Source organism: Lepisma saccharinum, chromosome 8 (genome assembly GCF_977018435.1).
Source record: "Lepisma saccharinum chromosome 8, izLepSacc3.1, whole genome shotgun sequence".
NCBI classification, from domain to species: domain Eukaryota; kingdom Metazoa; phylum Arthropoda; class Insecta; order Zygentoma; family Lepismatidae; genus Lepisma; species Lepisma saccharinum.
The window spans coordinates 89,144,602-89,166,316 of record NC_139236.1 but is presented as its reverse complement, the minus strand read 5'-3'; the positions used below and the strand labels follow the sequence as shown (position 1 = coordinate 89,166,316).

Here is a 21,715-nt window from a genome sequence, read left to right as displayed (position 1 = left end):
GACTTGATATCTGTGAAGTTTTAATCTAAACGAATTCTAGCTCAATTCTAGCTTAACTATTATAAAATAAGGTACAAACTTACGCACAATGAGTCAACTAATATATGCCTGTAAATATAACATGAAGGATTCTTATAAAGCCAGCAGCATACAACTCTTGTCCAGTAGTTGGTGTGGGTGGGTCATTGGATGGCTGTTATAGATAAATAAAAATGTACTTTCATATTCGCAGTGTTATAACGCGATCCAAATAAGAAGTTCTTATCAAATAACATGGGAGTTTAAACATTATAGTAAAGATATATTGTGCAAATTCATTGAATTGAAGGTGTGTTCAATTCTAGGTTCAAACCTCCATATTACATGCGCTAGTATAGTGCACTCTGAAACAAGATAACTTTGATTCGAAAACGGTAAAGTTTCCCATCATAGTCATCATCATCCTGACAGTTTCATTTTATTTTCATCCCGGAATTTTCCCCATTACGTTTTCAGACGCCACCGCGGATCTCGATTATAGTGCATACTATCTTACACACACACTCACACAAAAAAGACACGCACACATTTTACGGACTTAAGACTGCGTTAGACGCATCAAAATTGTCTTTTGTTTTTTAGAAGAAGCATGTAGATATGATTTGATTTCCGAGAAATTGATTTGATTAGAAACTCCTTTCTTATGGTACCACCGCCACAAGTTTCTGGTCGCCAAGAGAGACAAATTTACAAAAAATAGATTCCTCATAAATGTCCCAAGAGCATTTTAAAACGCATAATTCTTCAGGATTCAGCAATATCGGAGCTATTATTCAAAGAACGTGGCTTAAAAGACACTAATTGATTGCTTGACCTGAAAATTAATATCCCTACATAGTCATGGGACTGAGCGAAGAAGCTTATAAACTTTTCATTAACTTTACAGAACTCTTCCACTGACTACTTCAAAGCACTTTATTGACGCTAATCTTGCTTCCACATTGTCAATCTCCGTAATAACAAGACCTTAATTATTTCCGACTCATTACTGACAAGCAGCCATCGTTTGATGCAGAAGATGATTAGTCACGCCCAGACACCGCTTGATCATCGACTGTCATAAAGGACTCATATTAGCACATTTTTGCCTTTGGTGTCGTCCGCCGACAATCCTTATTATAAACATCAGCAGACCACACAGTGCGTGGTTGTGTCTGGTTGAAGACTTACTCGAAATTGTCTGTTGTAAGTAGTACATTACAGACTCCTCTGTAAAACTTAGTACATCGTTCAAGACACAATTAGCAAGGTATTATGACAAAAACACAATAGATTCGAAATTGACCAGAAACACGAGATTTTCTTTCGACATCATTCCGAAAACAATAGTAGTTCTCAAGTGATGTCATACTGACAGAATCCATTGTTCTTTTCGAAAACGCAACTGCTTCATAAATGATTTGTGGAAAAAGGGCCACTTACATGCAATCAGGAAACTGTTCAATTGGGCTTGAAGTATGAAAACTGTTCTCTCTAGGAGACTTCTTGTGTCCATTTCACCGTGTAACCGGTTACGTGATAGCCTATTGGTAAGTTCTGAATTGGTTTGTTTTGTGTCTATGTAAATTCATTACAAGTTTATTAAACCATTGAGAGGTTCCTTAATTAAATATTCATACTAACGTTTGCATTGTAGGAAACCCTTTCTAATTCCAATGGCTGGAGACTCGCGATGCGCAATTTACCTTGCCTTATTTATCATCATCGCCGCTACTAATGTCTGCAGAGCGGAATCGAAAAAGGACACCTTCAGCGATAAATCTATACGAAAGGGTAAGCAAACTGTGTGTTTTAATCTAGTACAATTACTAGTATTTTCCTAACTAGAAATAGCTACGTTTGTCTGCTTCCTTCTGATTTTTCTTTAAAAAATGTTGCACCGAAAAATGAGCAATAATTGTGAAAAAGTAACGGACCGCTTTATATGAGCTACATGCACTCTTCTGGTCGGGCTATTCTAAAATAAATATGTCAGTTACGTACACTAAACTCCGTACCAGTTAACTGTAGACTACGCGAACGAGAAGAAGTGTCAGCGCAAGTAGTGACGCGAAACGGCTCCACCAATGAACAGTGAGAGAAACGGGATTGTGTAATGGGCGACGGGAGTTACCCGATTTCGTCCTCCTTTCTGTCAGCGTTGCAAACCTTTGAAAAGGATAATACCGTACGCACATGGCAAATGGACCGTATTTTTGTCTCCCGGTCCGTACGCTTGGATTAAGAATTTCTTAGGGAAATATTAGGGATAAAACTGCAAGTGCAAATTTTGACAAGCCGTGCATCTAGCGTACGGATTAAGGTCTGGCCATAAGGTTGGCAACGCTGCGCTTTCGCTACTCCATTTCCCTCCTCCTCCTCTGCCGCTATGCGCAGCCCTGCTCTACAGTTATCTGGGACAGTGTATAGTGTACGCAGGATTATCTTTCCGGGGGAGATGGAATTTTAAAGGTGAATATCACATAGCTGCGTTCGAAGCTGAATTCGTAATTATAATTTTTTAACCTTCATTTTGAAAGTTGTTCAAAACAGATATAGTAATCGGGGGTTATTTTGAGGAGGGGGTTGCATTTACCACTTTGGTTTCTACAGAATTCTTTACTACTTTCATTTGAAAAATTTGATATTCTCAAAATGTCGTGAGGGGCTGTAGCCCTATGAGCTCCCCCTGGGTACGCCAATGATTACGTACAAGGACGTAGGCAGAGTTTTATCCAAGGAGCAGGCAAGGCATATTGACGCTACGAAAACGTGACACCAGCTCATGAAACACTACTTTAATTTGTATCAGTCGGTGCCTCATACAAATGAACGCTGCTATCACTGAAATGAAATTATATCCATGAAATATAAAATTTTAGCCTGGCATTTATTTTCCAGTAGGAGTGTGACCCTCCATTGCCTTCTCGGACGTCCATGGACAAGTGAAAAGATGAAAACTACAGATTCATTTTTTTGTCTTATGGGTGAGAAGTTACTAGGACTATTCGAGAGATCACCACGTATATGCGGTTTTTATCCATGGACACGGCCAGATTCTTGTGTGACTCCCCCTCGGGTACTTGAGGTGAACGGGTCCCGGGTTCGATACCCAGTGGAGGCATATAGTGATTCGGATCCCACTTTAAACAGTAGGTCCAGTCACGATTAGCTTATCTGTGCATAAAACTGGACTTAAGGCGAAGAGTGACAGTTTCGCACCAGGTTTTCACTTACTTTAATATCGTCGGAATGGCCACTAAGAAGAAACCCAAGCACACAAGGGAGTATGAATTTCTCCCCACGTTGCAAGTGGAAGCGGTTATTCAAGTTGATTGTTAAGTTAGACACGATGTTTGAAAAATATTATACGTATATAGCTCATGCCTTCCTTATGGAGGAAAAATGCAACTTCAAGTTACAACTAATGAAATACAGTTTTCTACTTCTCCGACGACAAATAAAATTTTCAACGTGTCCTCTTTCCGTTCATGTGTATTTCTACGCCATCAGAAGTTTGATATTCCCAAGAGAACAAGTAAAAGTAATACTTCCATAAGCGTAGTTCTAAGTTTTCTCCCCCTGCTACAACCGCCCAGTGCACAGATCCTCTCTTTCTCCAGTTCGCTGCAGGGAAAATTCGGTGAGGGAGGAGCGGTTTAGGGTCCTCGTGTCTCGCTGGACACAAACTCTTCCTCCTACTCGTAAAACTAAAATAACAAAACTTCAGTTGCACGCTCAGATGAATCCAAGTTTGCTTTCGGAGCTTATTTTAAGCCCACTTTATACTCAGAACTCAAACTACAGCTTAAAGAGAAATTTTGAAGGTTTTGCGTGTCCCCGTCGTTAACAGAACCCTAGACACCTTGATTAAAAGTCCATAATGCCATCCACAACTGTACCGGAGAGACTCGAATCCTAGGATCGATGTTTCCTTCAGTTTCATTTTCTCACAGGAATCTTTGACCACCTGACGATTAATTTGGGGTAGAAAAAACTAATCAACTAAACCAAATATTTAACTCTTGCATTTTCGACAGGGGTGAGAGAGGCATGTGAGGACGTGGAGTGTCCAGAGGAGAAGTTCTGCAGCCGCAAAGTTGTAGAACGAAACGACTACTACAAAGTGTCCACGTCGTGTGAACGTATTGAAGGTAAGTCATTTGCTGAAACGATGTCGATGGTTTCAAAATTGGAACCTCTACACCACAAAGAGGCCGTTTTAAACAATGTGTATACGTAGCCAGCTGCAACCGCGGTAACAACCCATGCATAAGATATGTTCTTCCATTTGCCGTTGTGCTTGATTTCAATGAATAATAGTTTGATGATGATGATGATGATGATGATGATGTGTGTGTGTGTGTGTGTGTGTGTGTGTGTGTGTGTGTGTGTGTATATAATTACATTTAAAATTAGTTTGAACATAAACATTCGAACTAACATGCTGTTACTCTAATGCATTAGTAGCGAAATATTATATACCGCAAACTAGTCTGTGATAAAAAATAAAATATTTCACCCAAAATAATTGATTGATTGGCTTTATTTTACTTCGCTTTTGTGCCCATGCCGGGATTCGAACCCGAGACCCCTAGCGTCGTAGTGCGATATTCCTTTCAACAGGAACAAAATATTATAAAAATAATAAACCATACATGTTCCCGGCAAAAAACGAATAACTATCTTCCGCCCAAAAAAATTTACATGCAAAAGTAAATGGAGCAATGTAAATAATTTCCTTATTCGATATTGCATTTCAAAAATGGAATTTTTAGTACTCGAACCCTCCTCTCACTCCTTCAGGAAATTCCTGGGTATGCTTCTGAAAATCAATCTCCAATTATTTATTTCAGAAACTAGGAGGAGGAAGGTGTGTAAGGAAGATTGTTCTTCAGGCAAAGTCTGTTGGCAGCAAATGGCAGTAGGAAGGTTCGCATCCTTGGATTTAGGAACGTGTGAAAAAAGTAAGTATCAACTATCCTAGGTAACTATTAAAGAAGAACACCAATGAAGAACGGTTCGTTATTATTATTAATATATTACACTGCGTTAGGTTAGGTAACACTATCATACGATTTGGCACACACAGGGGATGTACTATGTAGAAATGTTAGTGAAAAATGCAGGCTCGATCAGATACCTGGGTTCGAGTCCTGTTCGAGCCTGCATTCTTTGCTAAAATTTCTACATAGGTATCACGCCGAAGGCGTGACTCGAATCCGGGACCCCTGGCGTCATAACTCGATAATCACTCCACCAAAGCGGTCCTGTGGAAACGCGGGAAAGAACTTTTTACAAGCACATAACACCAGCAATCTTCAGCGGATCTTGAAAAATCCGCTGACACGAATTCTACAGGAAATAGTACTAAAAAGAATGAAGTAAACTCAGCCTTATGCTAAAAACACCGTTAACGGCAGACGCGGACTTGTCAACGGTTTTAACGATCGAAAATTTCAATCTACCGTAAATAGGTAGAGAGACAATTTCTCACACCCAGTTGTACTCAGAATTTTATCGCGTGAACAGTCGTTGCCTCCGATTTATCCGAATTGTTACGTAAAAGGTTACCACGGGACTTGCGCTACTGAAAGAAGTTTATTTCAGGACCGTGCCTTGTCTACTGGATCATCGAGACCATCAATTCTACAGGACACCAGAGGTAAACGAACGTTCCTTTATCCCCTTTCTATTATTCTCACAACCCTGCCAGACCATCGAAGTGTTAAAACCTAATGTTTAAAGTGTTCTTATTTCACAGTGGAAAGCCCCCATTTCTTGTTTACGTTTTACCATTGTTTCTCCGGAGTATTACCCCCAAGCTCTAAGTGTACCTCTCGCAGCCAATATCCCCAATAACAAACCTGAGGGCTTTTATATGATAGGTAACAACATTGTTATTTGTATCACTCACGGTATTTATTGGTAACTATGTCTCTCCTCCACAACAACATTCAAGAAAATAATCATAATCTAAATAAGAGATGAATGTTTCTGCTTGAGAATCTGTTATTTAGATATTCGTGCAAAATTAGGAAAGTAAACTATCCAATCACGATTGGATATGATTCACAATGTTAGAAAATATGACTCAAATGATACATCGCTATTTACACTCTGCTTACAGCAGGCAGGTTATGTGCAAACTTGAAAGATAAAACACTTGATGTAAACAGTGTTTAATACCAGGATTGTATATGTACATATAATTTTAATGTTTACTGAAAGGTGTCATTTACTATAGGCCAGAAGGCGCAATAATACAAGGCAGACGCAAATCAAGATGGCTGGATGACATGCCAACAAATTCAAAATATAAATTTAATATAACTAAATTTTAGTTCTTTCTTGCTATTTCAAGTGTTTGTTTCTGGAAATCTGAATAGAGAAGAGGTAAAAAGAGAAAGAGGGAGCGCTAAGAAATAGAGAGGGAGTGATAGAAAGAATATGGAGAAGAAAATAAATTAAGAATAGGATAAAAATAGAACAAGAGATGTAGTGAAAGAAGTTCACACGAGCATAATGATAGATAGAAGGAAATACATAAAAATACTGAGAGAGTAAAATAAAAGGGGTACATGAAGGAACGAGGAAGATGAGAATAGAGAAGACATAGAGGTTGCAAAACCCAGTCTACCAGCCCAAAATTATCAAGATCTACCTCCTGGTCATCTGTTCCTTAACGCCGTCCCTCGTGGAACTGTGTGGAATGGGACTTACAGGGAAAGAGAATGCTGTTTGGAGTAGGAAAATGGATATGGACCAATGGAGGAGGATTAAGGTAAAGATCCTCAAGGTCCTGTAGTACCTGTAGACGAAAAATCTTTGAATAGTTTTAGGAATTTTGAATTAAATAATGTAAACTTCGTTACAGGTTCTTATGGTTTGTGCCAAAATAACAGCAAAACATCATGTTCTGGAGACGACATGTTGTGCGTTGTCAATTGGAAGGAGGGAAGCCTTTTCACAGTTCCTTGGAAACAGGAAAGATGCATCAGTAAGTCATACGGGGTATCATCTTTCAAGTCTTGAACTAGATTTGAACTATTCAGTGTTTCAATTTTTGTATAGGATGTTAAAAAGGCCCAGTTGAAGGTTCTGGGGTCCATTTCTCCTCTCATCAATGGATACCTGGGAGGGTGTGTAGGCAGCCAGTGCATGATGCTGATCATATCACTCAAATATGGTAAATATGTGGTACCCTACTTCTCTACCCCTTACGTGTCTTCATGATACGGTAGTGTTGAATAGATATGCGCACACGGAGCCGGCCCGTTAAGTACGCACCAGATAAAAATGCTGGAGGAAGCATTTAATCTGCTGTGAACGCAACGGACCAGCCTTGTGTGCGAATGTGTTCATCTGTAACTAGTTTTTAGCATAATTTTAGGCATTCGTGAGGCTGATTTTTAGCTAAATTTTAGGCGTGTCATGTATCTCGCCATCCTTTTGCACTTGATTTGATTCTTAAGTTGGTTGAGCTGGGACGCGAGGTTATGACGCAAGTGATGATTGTTTTTTTTTTCAATCTTGAACGATTTTTTCCACAATGTATAAAACTGCATGGAAGCCGAAAATAACTTCCCAGAATACGACGCTTGCGACCACTGGTGTACAATGGGGCTACAGCCTCCCCCGAAACTTTGAAAAAGAGAGAAAGCAGTAAGAACTCGTGGAAAATAAAGTTGGAACCCGTTCCTTAAAATGGCCCCCGATTACCATTTTAACCTTTGAAGAACTTTTAAAACGAAGGTTAAAAATTATAATCACGCAAAATTTTGTTGTGTATACGGACACCCCCCCCCCAGAATGCAGTTATGTGAATGAATGAGTGGACGATTTATTTTACTTCGCGTTTCTGCCACTTTTAGCTAATAATATCCACTTTTCCTACTCCAGACATAGGCGTCCGGAAGGTGGGGGCAAGGGGAGGCCGTGTCCCCCCCTGGGAAATGAAAGTCAACCAAAAATTACATATTTGTCGCATATAATTTCATTTCCGCCACAATAATATGTTTTAATTATTGCATGAATATGATAAATTCAAATTTAAGCAATGTTTTTTGATGGAACAACACTATTATTGCGGAAAATGTACCTCTTTTGCCCACCTGGAAAAAAATCCATGCAAACGTCCATGCATCCAGATAATAAAATCCTGCGTACCCTAGTGTTTGCGATGTAAACAAAGCCTTTTTATCAGTTTCACTTTCTATCAAGAACACAGAGCATGCGATCATGCCTCGCCTACTACTGACATCTAGCGATGAGATCTAAAACTAGGTGCTGCTGTTTGATGGTGTTTTGAAGTGGAAAATGTTAGCTAAGGAGATGTTTGGACGAGCCATAGGGGCGATGCTCCTATGGTTTAATATGGTGGAAGGGCTCGCAAGTTGAAGACCTATTAATTGCCAAAAAAGACCTATAAAAAGACCTAAAAACGGAAAAAAGGACGTATAAATGTGATCCAAATTAATTAATAACATCAGTTAACTTTAGTTATCCTTATCTGACTTGAGATCTTTGCAGGCGCGTGCTGTCTGGTCGTATACACCGTGCTGAAAGCTTCAAAACAAGATAAAGTGGCCACTTACAGCGCGACCTTCCAGAGAAGTTATGGTTAAAGGACCTTGTACCGTACCTGCTTCAGTCGTCCAAAAATGTTTTTCTCTCGCTTCAGGGATGGATCAAATATATTTATTTTTTTATATATATATCTTTACTACAGAAAGGATGTTTAAGAGGTGATGAACTGATCATGATTCGAATTGAGAATGGGCAGTAAAAACGTAGTCGAAAGAAGGTGAAGTTGCAAAAAAAACAACCGTTAAGACGTAAAAAGAGACTTAAAAAAGGACCAATAAGCCAAAAATCGCCGAAAAAAGCAAAAGAGGACAAATAAAACCCACCTTTTTCTGACCTTCAATGACCCAAAATGAACATATATTATGTTGGGCCTCATCTTCGGACACTAGGGAAAAAATGATTTTTCCTCAAATTCCGAGCCCTAGATACAACTGGAGGATACTTTGCGAACATTTTGCTAGCTGGGGGATACCATACCCCCACATCCTGATTCACTTCTAGCACTGCTGGTATGGTTTTATTTCCTTGTCAATGGCTCAGTCGGGACAGTATACAGGCTGTTCTATCTCCCAGGAGATTCATGGAAGACAGCACTGTGGTGGATTATCATGAATAAGAATGGTCAATCTGGGCGTGCCGTGTACTGAACGGCTTCTCTCTCCTTTACGTTTTTTTTTTCAAAAGCGTTGCTCTACTTCAATAAATATGTATTTAGGGAGCTGGCACTGTTACATAAACAGGCATGACTACCATAATCATGTACACCCGACACCCACAGGTCACGTGACTGCGATGTTGCCATTAATTTTTCCAACCCTTTTACAAGCTATTTCTCTTTGGTTGCGAAAACTAACTTTCACTTGACTATAAATCTTGATCAACACCCTTAGGTATAAAAACTGATGAGAAGAAACAATTCAATTTCTCTTAATTTACAGATTTTGGGGTATGTGCAACATGAGGCAAATATATTGTTATTAATTTTCTCCATATACTTCAGTTAACTGTTTTGCACAATTCTATCAAATAGAGGAAGAAAAGGAGGTTTATTGTCTTGCATATAAGTTACCTCTTGTACTTTTTCTGTGTTATATAATCGCATTTCTCTTCACCCTAGAAATAGCAGATGAGTGAACTTTCCAAAGAAGAAGGACCAAGTCAACGGAAGCATTGTGAAGAAATAAAATGTCGCTTCTCTTTGTAATAATATAATAAACTAATTAACTGTCTTCTGTAATTTGTGCATTCCAACTCATTGTTTCATGTGATTTATTCATGAGATACATAAGTATTACCAAGAAAATTGTCCATCATAATGTTTATTCTCCTTGTTTTCCGCAATGAGGGCTTCTAGAATTGGAAGAAAAAGCCAAACAATTGCTGAAAATCTCTGCACCATACGTAAAAATCAAATTGTCAAAAACATGTAGAGTGCAAAAGAAAAATTAATGAAAATAGTCAGAGATAATTTGCCGAAGAATATTTGCGCATGTCACTGTACACTTACACTTTTGAAACCCAAAAAACGTTTTTGGTACCTCTATACACATTTCATTAAAATTATAAACTATACTGCTGGACAATGAAAACCGGACACTTTAATATTTGACATCTGAATTGCAATAACAGCTCGCAGGTATATTACAGAATGTTCGGCAGATCATGTAGTACCATATGCACCATTCATAGGCTCGGACTTTGTTTATGCATTCGTACTTAATTCAGTTTCTGCAACATTTAGTTAGCCCTTGTACCAGAGCTTTTATCGACCCATTGCGTTATGACAAAAAATGCAAGTGTCCGGCTTTTTTTGTCCAGCAGTATATAAAAAGCTTTCATTCCTTCGACACAGTACGATCCATTGATTAATTTGTAGTTTTAAATCCACTTTATGCACAGATAGGCTAATCGGGACTGGACCTACAGTTTAAAGAGGGATCAAAAACACTATGTGCCTCCACCGGATATCGAACCCTTGATTACAATGCGACGACGCTAACACTGCGCAAACCGTTAGGAGTGTTCAAGTTAATAAGTGGGATCTATTTTTCCAAGTATGGAAATCATTTTACGAGCATTTTTAAAAGTTGTCATTTTGACAAACTCTCTCTCTCTCTTTCGGGCTCTACAGCCCTTGGTGGGCCTTGGCCTCCTCCACAATCAGCCTCCATTCCAATCTATCATCAATTCTTCTCCTCCATCCTTTAATTTTCATTGTCCGCAAGTTTGCAGCGACGTCATCTATCCATCGAAGTCGTGGTCTGCCCTTTCTTCTTGCGTGGTGAAGCTTTTCTTTCAACATTCTTCTTGGCATCCTATCGTCCATCATTCTCTCCACATGCCCCAACCACTTTATTCTCTGGGCTTTGACAAATCTAACTATATCTTGGCCTTTTATTAAATCATCTAGCTCTGCATTATATCTTATTCTCCAGTCGTCATCTTCCCTCACAGGTCCATATATCTTTCTTAATATTCTTCTCTCAAATATTCTGAGGGCATTTTCATCTGACAGTTTCAAAGTCCAATTATCTGATCCATAAGTGACAACTGGTCGTACCAGTGTCTTATAAATTTTAAGCTTTGTATTTCTTGCGATCAGTCTATTTCTAAACAACTGCATATTTGCAAAATATGCACGATTGCCTGCCTGTATTCTTTCCTTTATTACTTTACTCATATCATTATCACTATATACCATTGTCCCCAGATATTTAAAACAAGGAACTCCCTCAAACTTATTATCTCCAATTGTCAGATCTTGAGGTGCTCTTCTGATTTCAGAGTTAGACATTCTCATATACTTTGTCTTTTTTTCATTTACATTGACCCCTATTTTTATTGCTTCTCTTTCCATTTGCTCATAGATTTGCTTAAGTGTTCTTATTGTTCTAGAAATGATTGTAACATCATCTGCATATGCACATACTTGACTGGATTTTCCAAGTATGGTTCCCTTTTGATCAACTACATTCATTACTTTGTGCAATGCTAGATTAAATAATACTGCCGAAAGGCCATCCCCTTGTTTCACTCCTGTATTGAATTTAAACTCTTCACTCAGTTTACTACAAACTTTCACTCGTGCCTTAGTACCACTCATAGTCATTCTTATTAGTCTTATTATTTTGAGGGGAATATTATACTCTTCAAGTATCTTAAACAGTTCATTTCGATTAACACTGTCAAAAGCCTGCCTGAAGTCAACAAATAAAAAATGCAAATCCACATCATGTTCATAAAACTTTTCCATCATCTGTCTAATTATAAAAATCTGATCAGTAGTGCTTCTGCCAGGGCGAAATCCACATTGGTACTCTCCCAGTATATCTTCTGTGTAACATTTTATTCTCTCACTGATCAATCCTGACAAGATCTTATAGACCACACTAAGAAGTGTGATGCCTCTGTAATTTCCGCATATCAATTTATCACCTTTCTTATAAATTGGGCATATTATTCCAGATTTCCATTTATGTGGCATTGTTTCATTTTCCCATGTCATTACAATCAATCTATGTATTGCTGCCAACAATGCGTTACCACCAAGTTTGATAAGTTCAATTATCACCTCATCCTCGCCTGGAACTCTATTATTACTCATTTTCTTCATTACAAATTCAACTTCTTCAATACTAGGTACTTGTACTTCATGACCATCCCTATTTGACAAACTACCTTCGATAATGTATATTCAAACTAGTTTAATAATCAAATATGGATTTTAACAGTAACCTAGCACTAAATGATTGCATCAAAGGCGACGAAAAATAGTCTTATTCTTTATAAGATTAAAAGATCCCAGAACAAAATAACTTCGATTTCATTGGGTGGCAAATGTTCATTTAGTAAAACCTTCGTAAAGTAGTTAGATGTTTATGTACCTAGCTGTCAAGTTTATTGCATAAGAAAATACCACAACAAAATCTTAGGATTCTGTGACGAAGCAGAAGGTGTAGCCTAAGATGCAAGAGAATTTCAATCAGTTTCAGCCTATACATCAATATTTTAATATTACATGTCTAAGGTGTCGTGTTTGGTGTAAATGTAAATTTCTTGTTGCCAATTCCGAGAGAATGCTAGAATAAAAGTTTCAAATGGATTGATAAACTTGTAATCTAATAAATATATTTACACACCATTGTAGAAAAGTGATAACTGTTTAAGATTACAATCCTAAGACTACAATTCCTATGACTAATAATTTGGATGACGCAGTTTCAGCTATTTTCATTGCTGCCTCTTTTAAGGGAGAAAAACATTCAACCAGAATACATGGATAATTCCCCGTTAAACAATAAATTCGCGAAATTTCAGGAATAATTTGTATACAGACATCTATTGTCGAGAAAATAAACACAATTAGACTTTAGAATAGCCAGCGATTCCAAGGCACTGATAGTTACTACATCAAAGACTCATAAATTAGAAAATTTCAATCTTGAAAGGAAGCTAGGAACCTGGAAAAATAAAAGATTTTCCTATTTCAATTTTTTTAACTTACCTTCGGTTTCCTGCTGGCGTCATCATCTGAAAAGAAATAAAAGGAACACTGTTAAAAGAATTGTTTCACACATAGTGGTTTATGAAGAAGAAAAGGGGCGGTTTCCCCCTCTAATTCCTTGTATATTCTCTGGTTTAAAACATTTACCCTCCTGGGGACAGTTGTGTGAGTAAACGCAAAATAATCCTCAGTAGGTTAGGCTGATTTAGTTAATTCGTCATTTCATTGAACCTTTTTCTATTACAAAATTTGCCAATATGATATACACTGAAATTTGCCCAACGAATGCGATAACGTCGTCGCCTTGTAATCAAACCGCAAATAGTAGGTAGTTTGGATCCCACTTTAAACTGTAGTACCAGTCCCGATTAACCTTCTGTGCATAAAGTGGACTTGCAAATAATAAAAAAAAACCTGAACAATCACAGAAAGTTCGGAATTCCATTACTTGTTCTTACTAAATAATACCTTTGAGCGTCAAATAATGCAAGAGGCTAAATGCATACTGTATATATACACTGTACAAAGTTATTTATGTGATATTCTACCCGTTCTTGAAACGAATAATGAACTAAATGAAGCAAAACCTGCAAGAGATTCGAACCTAGGTCTGTGCTTGAGAACGTGATTTGTTAATCGCTACACCATAAAACCCAGTTCATGTGGAAACCTCTTGTTTCATTTGTACAGACTTTGCAAATAAAATATTTAAAAGGAGTTGACATTAACCCAAGTTAATTGACGTATTAATGAAGAATAGATAAATTACAATTCCTGAAAATGGATTATTGCAAAACACAATAATCAGAAGTCACATGTCCGGTTATAGAGATACCGTTCTTGCTGATACATTGCGACTCCTGATAAGATGACTTAAAATCAATATGGCTTCAGATAAGTGCCTAACAATCCAGATAGCAGAGATAGAGAACTGCGTTATTCGCTCAATAATGTGACGTCTTCATCTCGTCCGACAGATTTTCCTCGCAAGTAATTGAAACATGGTACTGCTAGAAGCACTAAGAATTGTGAGTATTACTAGTTATTTCTTTGTCTTTTTACCTACAACAAATGTTCCAGAATCTACCTTAGGTGTTACGTTAGCAAATGTGTTTAGGAGTGAGTACGTGAAGTTCTTATCAAGTGCAATGTGGAATCGAATTTGCTTCACGAGCATATATTTCACAAACCAGTTCGAAAACTGATGTGATCTTAGCAATCAATACTGAGTTTGAAATCATTTTCTCCAGCAGAGTGAGTGTGACCTTAACATGGCCGCCCAGCGCAAGGTTTTCTTTTAGTAATCTATGCTATACATCCATGATGAAGACTATGCAAGTGGGGGCTCGTCCGAGTTGTTCAACGAACACGTATACATGACGTCATTACTTGTAGGCTCTTGACTATCTGAATAATTATGGAGTTACAATATTAACAAATTAACTTGCGTTAATTTAGCATTGAATAGCCTACTTTAAATTTGAAAAAGTACTCCAGAGCGGTCGTTTTATGTGTATTCAATAGATAATACCACTGACTTTCTTAAGGATATTGGGATTAAAATGTATTAACAATTATTTAACCTTATTTACGAAGTTACAAATTAACTTATGTTGAATTATTCTTGGGATGTCATAATTGAAAAGCGACATTCCTGAATACCTAAGTAGATGTTCTGTGAAAATGTTTAAAGGGTTTTCGACCTACGCCACATGAGAAAGTTCCTTATATACGTAACCAACTTTATGGCTGGTAATCAATCTTAGAGATATAGAAAGTCTATTCATGAGTAAGTGACTACTGTAGAGTTTCTAAATAAATAGATATCGTGCTAGTCTTGTTGGCTTCAAAACAGTTGGAACTGACAAAACACAAAGAAAATGCTAAACAATGAAAGCTCTATTTTGCACTTGTTTGTTGCAAATTCAGATTGCTCTTATTCTTTCTTTCATAGGCGTAACTTGGCTGGACAAGAGGGCACTTCCCCTCCATAATTTTCAAGGACCCGAGGAGAGAAAAGTAATAACAAATAATGTTTGTGATTTCGCAAATGGAACAGTTAATTAGGACATAATCATGAACGCTATTCTTGTGAGATGGAAAACTTTTCGATTCTTCGTCCCCCCCCCCCCTTTGCTGAATTAAGCCCAAGGTTACGCCCATGCTTCAATTTTAGAACATCATGATAAGTTCATGCATGGTTATTTTACGTCGCTTTTCTTCTACCTCTTTAGATTAACTACGATGATGATGACGATGAATGATGTTGAAATGCATAACAAAGGTAATCAAGAACCATAAAATTCTAATATTTGCATTTTTGTGCCACTTCTGGCTAATCGCGACATGGGTGAGTGATGATCAGATAAAATTGACACCTACAAGAAACACTAACGCCCACATCAGGATTTGAACCTGGGACCCGTTGTGGCGAAATCGAAAGTCCACCGCTTAACGCGATTGGTCACCGAATTTGCATGTGTGTGTGTATATATATATATATATATATAGATTAATGTTATTAGCACTTATTCCATTCAATATAAAAGTACGGAAGTTGCTTCTTGTGTTCAGAAACGAAACACTTATAACTTTCTTCTTAATCTCCTTGCAGGTATCTATTTCACGTTATGCCCTAATGGAATGAAGAATAGATAACTGGACCAACATGCCTTGGTGCAAACATCCACTGATCGTCCTCCCACTGGTGCTCCTCGTGGTCGGAGTGCATCAAGCTACGTCACAGGACAACGAAACAGCTCTGTGTCCTAACACCTGCCACTGTGTCAAGGAAAGTGCTAAATGTGCTCAAGGTGAAATACGTGTTATTCTAAGTGAACTGCGACCGGAATATGTCACACTCTCCTTTCACGATATGATCATTCCCAGCATCAGAAACAACAGTTTTGTGCAACACAATCGAGTGCAGCAACTCTCACTGTCCTACAATCGAATAACCAATGTTGAGAGCGAAGGCTTTCAAGGTTTGAGCAACCTTCTTGAGTTAGACCTCGGAGGAAATCGAATATCTAGGCTTCCTGCAAGGACATTCCAGTACAATCAAAAACTCCAGAGACTTGCTTTGAAAAACAACCCATTGAGTATCGACGAGGTCTTTCTAGACATCTCCTCCTTGGAGTATTTCACCCTTGCGAACTGTCATCTAAAGAAAATCCCAAAAGATTTCTTCCACAAAGTGCCTAACCTTAAAACCTTGGATCTTTCCAGCAACTCCTTGCAGACATTAAGTATGGATACCGTTGAAGTCCTCGACCATCTAAAATCCATCCATCTGTCCAAGAACGCGTGGGTGTGCGATTGTAACCAAACAGATCTTCACGTATGGTACACAGAGACACTCCATATGGATGGTGAACGCGTCCATTGTGAAGCACCAGCTAGCGTGAATGGTTCATCGTGGTCCCAAACCCTTAAGAACCCTTGTGTGGAAGCAGTATCCTTGAACACCAACAAAACTTCTTTCTCACAACCAACCACATCATCGAATAGCTTCGGGTGGGGCTTTTTCGTTGGTGTGCTTTCAGGATCGATACTTCTTGCGGTGCTGTTCACGATGTTCTACTTCTTCAGCAAGAACTCGGACAAGGTTGTCCAAGTGATACCATGCATCCGCTATCAGCTTGCATCAAGACAGCAGAGAAATGACGTCAATGGTCTGTCCCTGAAACATCCACAGGAACTCCTTGCCGCAGAGGAGAGGGAAGTTCGTGAATTTTCTGATGACATCAACAGCAACAATCCACAGTTTGCTCAGTCTGGCAATGGAGACAAAGGCCGTAACTATGCTCAATAATATACAGCTTTCACATAACACATATATCCAAAATATTTCACATATATGAAAGAAATATTCCTCTCTCTAATGTAATATAATTTGCTACTTATGAAATTTGCACTGTACTGTAGAATAAATATTATAATGTATGGCTCATAAACAATATTGAACATTTTTTTCTAACAACGCTTTTGTTCAAAGGGATGTATGTTTAGTCCGGTTGCTAACTGAAAAAAAATGTTGTACTTTGTAACAAAAGCAAAAGACTTGGCAGGATAAATAATTTTAAGATTTAAGGACAGTCATGAAACCAATTGCCACTTGCATGATGGTGGCTGCCATTTTGAAAAGAACCCGTCATATTGCATAGTTTTTTCTTTAATTTATCTCGAGGACGGTGGCATCTATCAACTCGAGATTTTCACAGTAAAAAAACACTCTTTCATAATAAATCGATGAACGATTTTTACAATAAGAAATAGTTATTTTCAGGAAAAAAACTCATTTTTATAACATTTCATAAGAATAACTGCGAATTCAGTGTTAATAATTCTCGAATCAAAAATTTGTTCCACGTTATATACCATTGTAAGGTTTAGAAACGCTTGTTGGAAGGCTTTATTTAAATTAAAGATGAGCTTAACTATTGAAAGGCTATTGTTTTGTATTTAGAAATCCTCGCGGTGATAGATGCCACCGTTCCCGAGATATATCAAATCGGAAAATATGCAATATGATGTACACTTTTCAAGATGGCGACAGTTATGACTCAGATGTCGGTTGTGTCCTCGACTGAAATTTACTTCAATGTTGTAATAATCAATCAATCAATCCATATCAAGTCTCTTCGTTTAAATCAGATAACCACCGCACTAGTTTGCCGTAATCAAACTTCAAAAGATCAACACGATTTTCAGCGTCAAGCCCACGAACTAGTGATAACAATTTTGTATTTTTCTCACGTTCGCATTCTGTCAGTAGGAAGAGTCGCAAACATGGATATATAAGTAGCTGGAAAATAATTATAAGATGATTGTCATCTATTTTCGTTTTGATTTTTCTGCTACTCGTGGCTAATTGCGACGATGAGGATGAGTGATGCTACGTTGAAGTTGATGAAGAGACCCTCCCAAACACTCATGCAGGGATTCCAACCCGGCAATGGCGTACGCAGGAATAGCTGATAGGGCTACAGATCAGGGGTGGAGCCAGGGTGTGCGAAGGGGTGCTTGCACAACCCTTTTCAGAAGCCAAGTCTCAACTGAAGAAACAATTAATTCTTTCATTGTCACATTACTCTATGACTTATTAAATCCATGTCGTCATATTGAGTGTAGAACGTTTGATATTGAAAGGAAACCGCTGTTATTGTTGTATACAATTGACTGCAATTGATCCTAATTTGAAAAAGAAGCCGCATTTACTTTCCTGTACTGGGGCAGTCCCTACAATGATCAACAGTTATTGTCTTCCTTTCAGCTTTCGTCATTATTGTTGTTGAGCATTGGTTCGTATTTTGCAAGTTTGCAAGACATAGTACCATTAGCCTGCCCTAACAAGCTTTGTTCGTTTCAAATTGCAAAACATGTGGTTGTTTTGGACAAAGCAAGAAAAAATTAAGCAAGTCTTTAGTTTCGTTGGCATATTTTCCTAAAAGTTTGGTATTTGATGTCATGGTTGGCATTTGATGCACATATTTTCTTTGTTTTCAACATCGCACCCCCTAAATTTTATTCCGCACCCCCTCAGCACCACTAGATGATCAATCCTGTCGCCCCAGCTGCTAAAAAATAGTGGATTATGCAGACTCCACTTAATATGACCGTAATTCCAAAATATTTTGCAGTTTATCCCCCTCTACCTAGAGAGCAGGTATGTGATACCCATCTTTACAATTCCAGACCCCACCATAAAAAACATCCAGCGTACGCTAGTTGACACGCACCTTCTGCCTTTAGGGCTTTATGTTAGTCAGTTACAACCCTTTTATCGGACTTCTCAAAGGCTTCTAAGGGTTAGTAGGACCAAGCCCTTGCGAGGTCTGTGGTGTACGATTTATTTTTAATTATCACCTACGTAGGTTTAAAATAAAAGATCATTAAGATCTTTTACTCGAAGATTTATTTAAACTTCTGATGTTATACAAACACTTTTTCCAAACAGACAATTCACCCGGTATAACTTGTAGGCCTAAACCTATTAGTTATACCGAAGTTTATAACCCTGGTCTTTTGATGATGCAAGAGAACACCTTATTCAGAGTTGGGTTTGTAGAATATCTGCCAAAGTGGAGTACAAGTACACCAGCCAATCCGAAGATTGAAGCAAGATATTCCCCAACGTCCCCTGAACCATCAACCTTTCGGCAACCAGGAGAATGTCCCGTAGACTTACAAAAATCTAGCTCTTTTATATCATAACATTGTTTACAATTTACCAAGGTTACTACATAGTTGTTTAGTATTTCTATAGTTTCAACATTTTTTCCTGATTTAAGTTAAACAATTCGTTACCCATTGTAACATTAACAATAACACTTTTTTAAAGAAAAGATTCCAACATAGATTAATACAATACAGATTGAATAGTTCTGTGCTCGAAAAAACATGTGTTGACAGGGGCGACACATAGTGGTATAGTTGAAGTCCTGATTCGAACCCCAGTTGGGTATCTTCGGCATAGCTCGTTAGGAAGCCGACAGGACGCGTATCTGGTTTCGAGCCAGCACCTGTTTTTCCTGAGAAGCGCTGTTGTAACTTTTACCTGCAATGTTTAGACATCGAACACGAACTGCGATGACGTTAAACTCCCAAGGTCTCCACATTGTATATAAAAAAAGAAAAGTAGCACAACAAAATAACACAACCTAGCAATGATAACCTCAACCTGACGTTATGAAATCTCTAAAGAAATTGCATTGGCAACATCTCATTTACTCCACGTGGACTTGACAAGTACTGTACATTCCTACAACAGACGCTATTGGTGGGAAAGATTTGAGGGGGGGGGGGTGGTTACTGGGCTCAAGTGGACTTGTCACATGGTTGTCAGAGGGAATCTTATATTTCGGACTTTCCTTAAAAGTCAAGTGGCGTTCGAATCAGGACTTTAACTTTACCCGGTAGTTCTGGCTCGTGTATTTTCTAAAACATTTTTACCATGGAAGGTCAATAAATGATGACTGATAAGGTGTCCTTAACATTTTCTACATCCGACACGATAACCTGAAGCATTAGTTTCGATTGACTAACAAATTATCTAAATGCAATGGGAATTTTCTGACTGTATTATCTTACATACTTCTTGCAGCTTTATGGTATTAACATTAATAGATATTATCTGAAACTGCTAGCAGGTTGAAACGTTACGTTTATGTTTTATAATAAAATAAATATCTGCAATGGTGAGCATATTGAGTTTTTCATACTTAACGTATATCACTGTTGTGATTATTTAGGTTTTTCACATGCACAAGTTATATGTTTATAAATACAAGCTAACATGGTTAAAACCGTAAAATAGTTTATGATTAGACCTGAAGCACTAAGGATTTTCTTACTGGCTAAAAGATTAAAACTTGATTTTAAGAACAAGCAAGGCAAGGGAAGAAGATGATCTAGGCAGCTTCAAAATATATTGAAGATGAAATCTGAAGAATTATTTTCTGTTCACCAGCTACCTGCACCATCTCTTCCCTCACGTTGCCTGTTCTTCGTTCAGATGTTTTTAATTTTCTAGTGTCTTGAAGCTTTGGTTCGACACTTCGACGTATTTTACATTTCTAACTACTACAGGTACAGTGGGATCCATGAGTATTACCGTGCAAATTGTCAATGACTATTTTCATTAATTTTTCTATTCCATCCTATCTGTTTTTAAGCGATGGATTTTTATGTATGCTAGTGCAGAAGTTGTCAACAGCTTGTTTTGAGTTTTCTTTTAATTCTTGAAGCTCTTGTTGGGTCAAATAAAGTGCACGAACATGGTCATGTACAATTTGCAAGGTAATACTCATGGATCCCACTGTACGTTGTATGCTTTATTGTTTTGTTATGAAGGAAGTAGCAACATGGGCAATGGCGAAAAACTATAATTTTGTTTCTGTTTTCTTAAATGTACGTACATTGAATGTAGCAAAACATAGACTGTTTAATTATGTTAGTGGAAGCAAATAAATGTATACATGTTACATCTATTCTTTTTTGAAAGGTTTGGCATGTTTAATTTGCAGATACATACAAGCCTTGAGAATTTTTGCAGGTAGGGAAATTTTTGTGAGGTACATTCTAATTATAATCTACCTTGGAACAAAAATTAAGCTAAAGTGAACTTAAAGCAAACCTTCTTTTCCTGCTGCGAAACAAGAATTTTTATGTTAAGATGGAATGGATATGAGCAAGGGAAGTGTCCGCCATGTTTTCATGCTGTATTATACTACGTATAGCAAGTGTGGCCGCTATATATTTCTAATGTGCTGCAACACACTGTTGATTCGTCACTAGGATTGATTATTTCATGAAGCAACCCGTCTTGCTTATATTTTTTTTAATTTTCTCTCCCGCTTTGTCTCGTTCATCTCTTTATCCTTGTATCTTTCTCTCTCTCTCTCTCTTCATTCTGTGTGTGTCGTTTCTCATGCTCACTCTGTTTATCTTGCACCTCCGTTACTTTCTCTCTCATTTATTTCGTTACCTCTCCCTTTTCTCTCTCTCCCTCTGGCTCCTTTATATTTTTCTTCATTTCATTCTTTTTCGCTCGCTTCTTTACTTCTCTTCCATTTTCTTTAATTCCTCCTCTGTGTTTGTACC

The 21,715-nt window shown here is 37.8% G+C and overlaps 2 protein-coding genes across 3 annotated transcripts; both read left to right on the top strand.

The window, feature by feature from the left end:
- The first annotated feature begins 1,086 nt into the window (after positions 1–1,086).
- Positions 1,087–9,836, top strand: LOC145991636 (uncharacterized). Of its 2 annotated transcripts, none has more exons than XM_083127698.1 (6): positions 1,087–1,224; positions 1,676–1,812; positions 4,059–4,172; positions 4,875–4,985; positions 6,896–7,018; positions 9,725–9,836. In XM_083127698.1, the coding sequence occupies exons 2-6, from the start codon at positions 1,695–1,697 to the stop codon at positions 9,739–9,741; spliced, it is 483 nt and encodes a 160-aa protein (XP_082983824.1). In that variant the 5' UTR covers positions 1,087–1,224; positions 1,676–1,694; the 3' UTR covers positions 9,742–9,836. The 2 variants fall into 2 exon arrangements, with proteins under 2 accessions (XP_082983824.1, XP_082983823.1); XM_083127697.1 differs by lacking the exon at positions 1,087–1,224 and adding an exon at positions 1,420–1,568.
- Positions 9,837–14,029: 4,193 nt separating this feature from the next.
- Positions 14,030–16,980, top strand: LOC145991633 (uncharacterized). The gene is made up of 2 exons (XM_083127695.1): positions 14,030–14,139; positions 15,726–16,980. Exon 2 carries the CDS (start codon positions 15,780–15,782, stop codon positions 16,923–16,925), a length of 1,146 nt encoding a protein of 381 aa, XP_082983821.1. The 5' UTR covers positions 14,030–14,139; positions 15,726–15,779; the 3' UTR covers positions 16,926–16,980.
- The last annotated feature ends 4,735 nt before the right edge of the window (positions 16,981–21,715 follow it).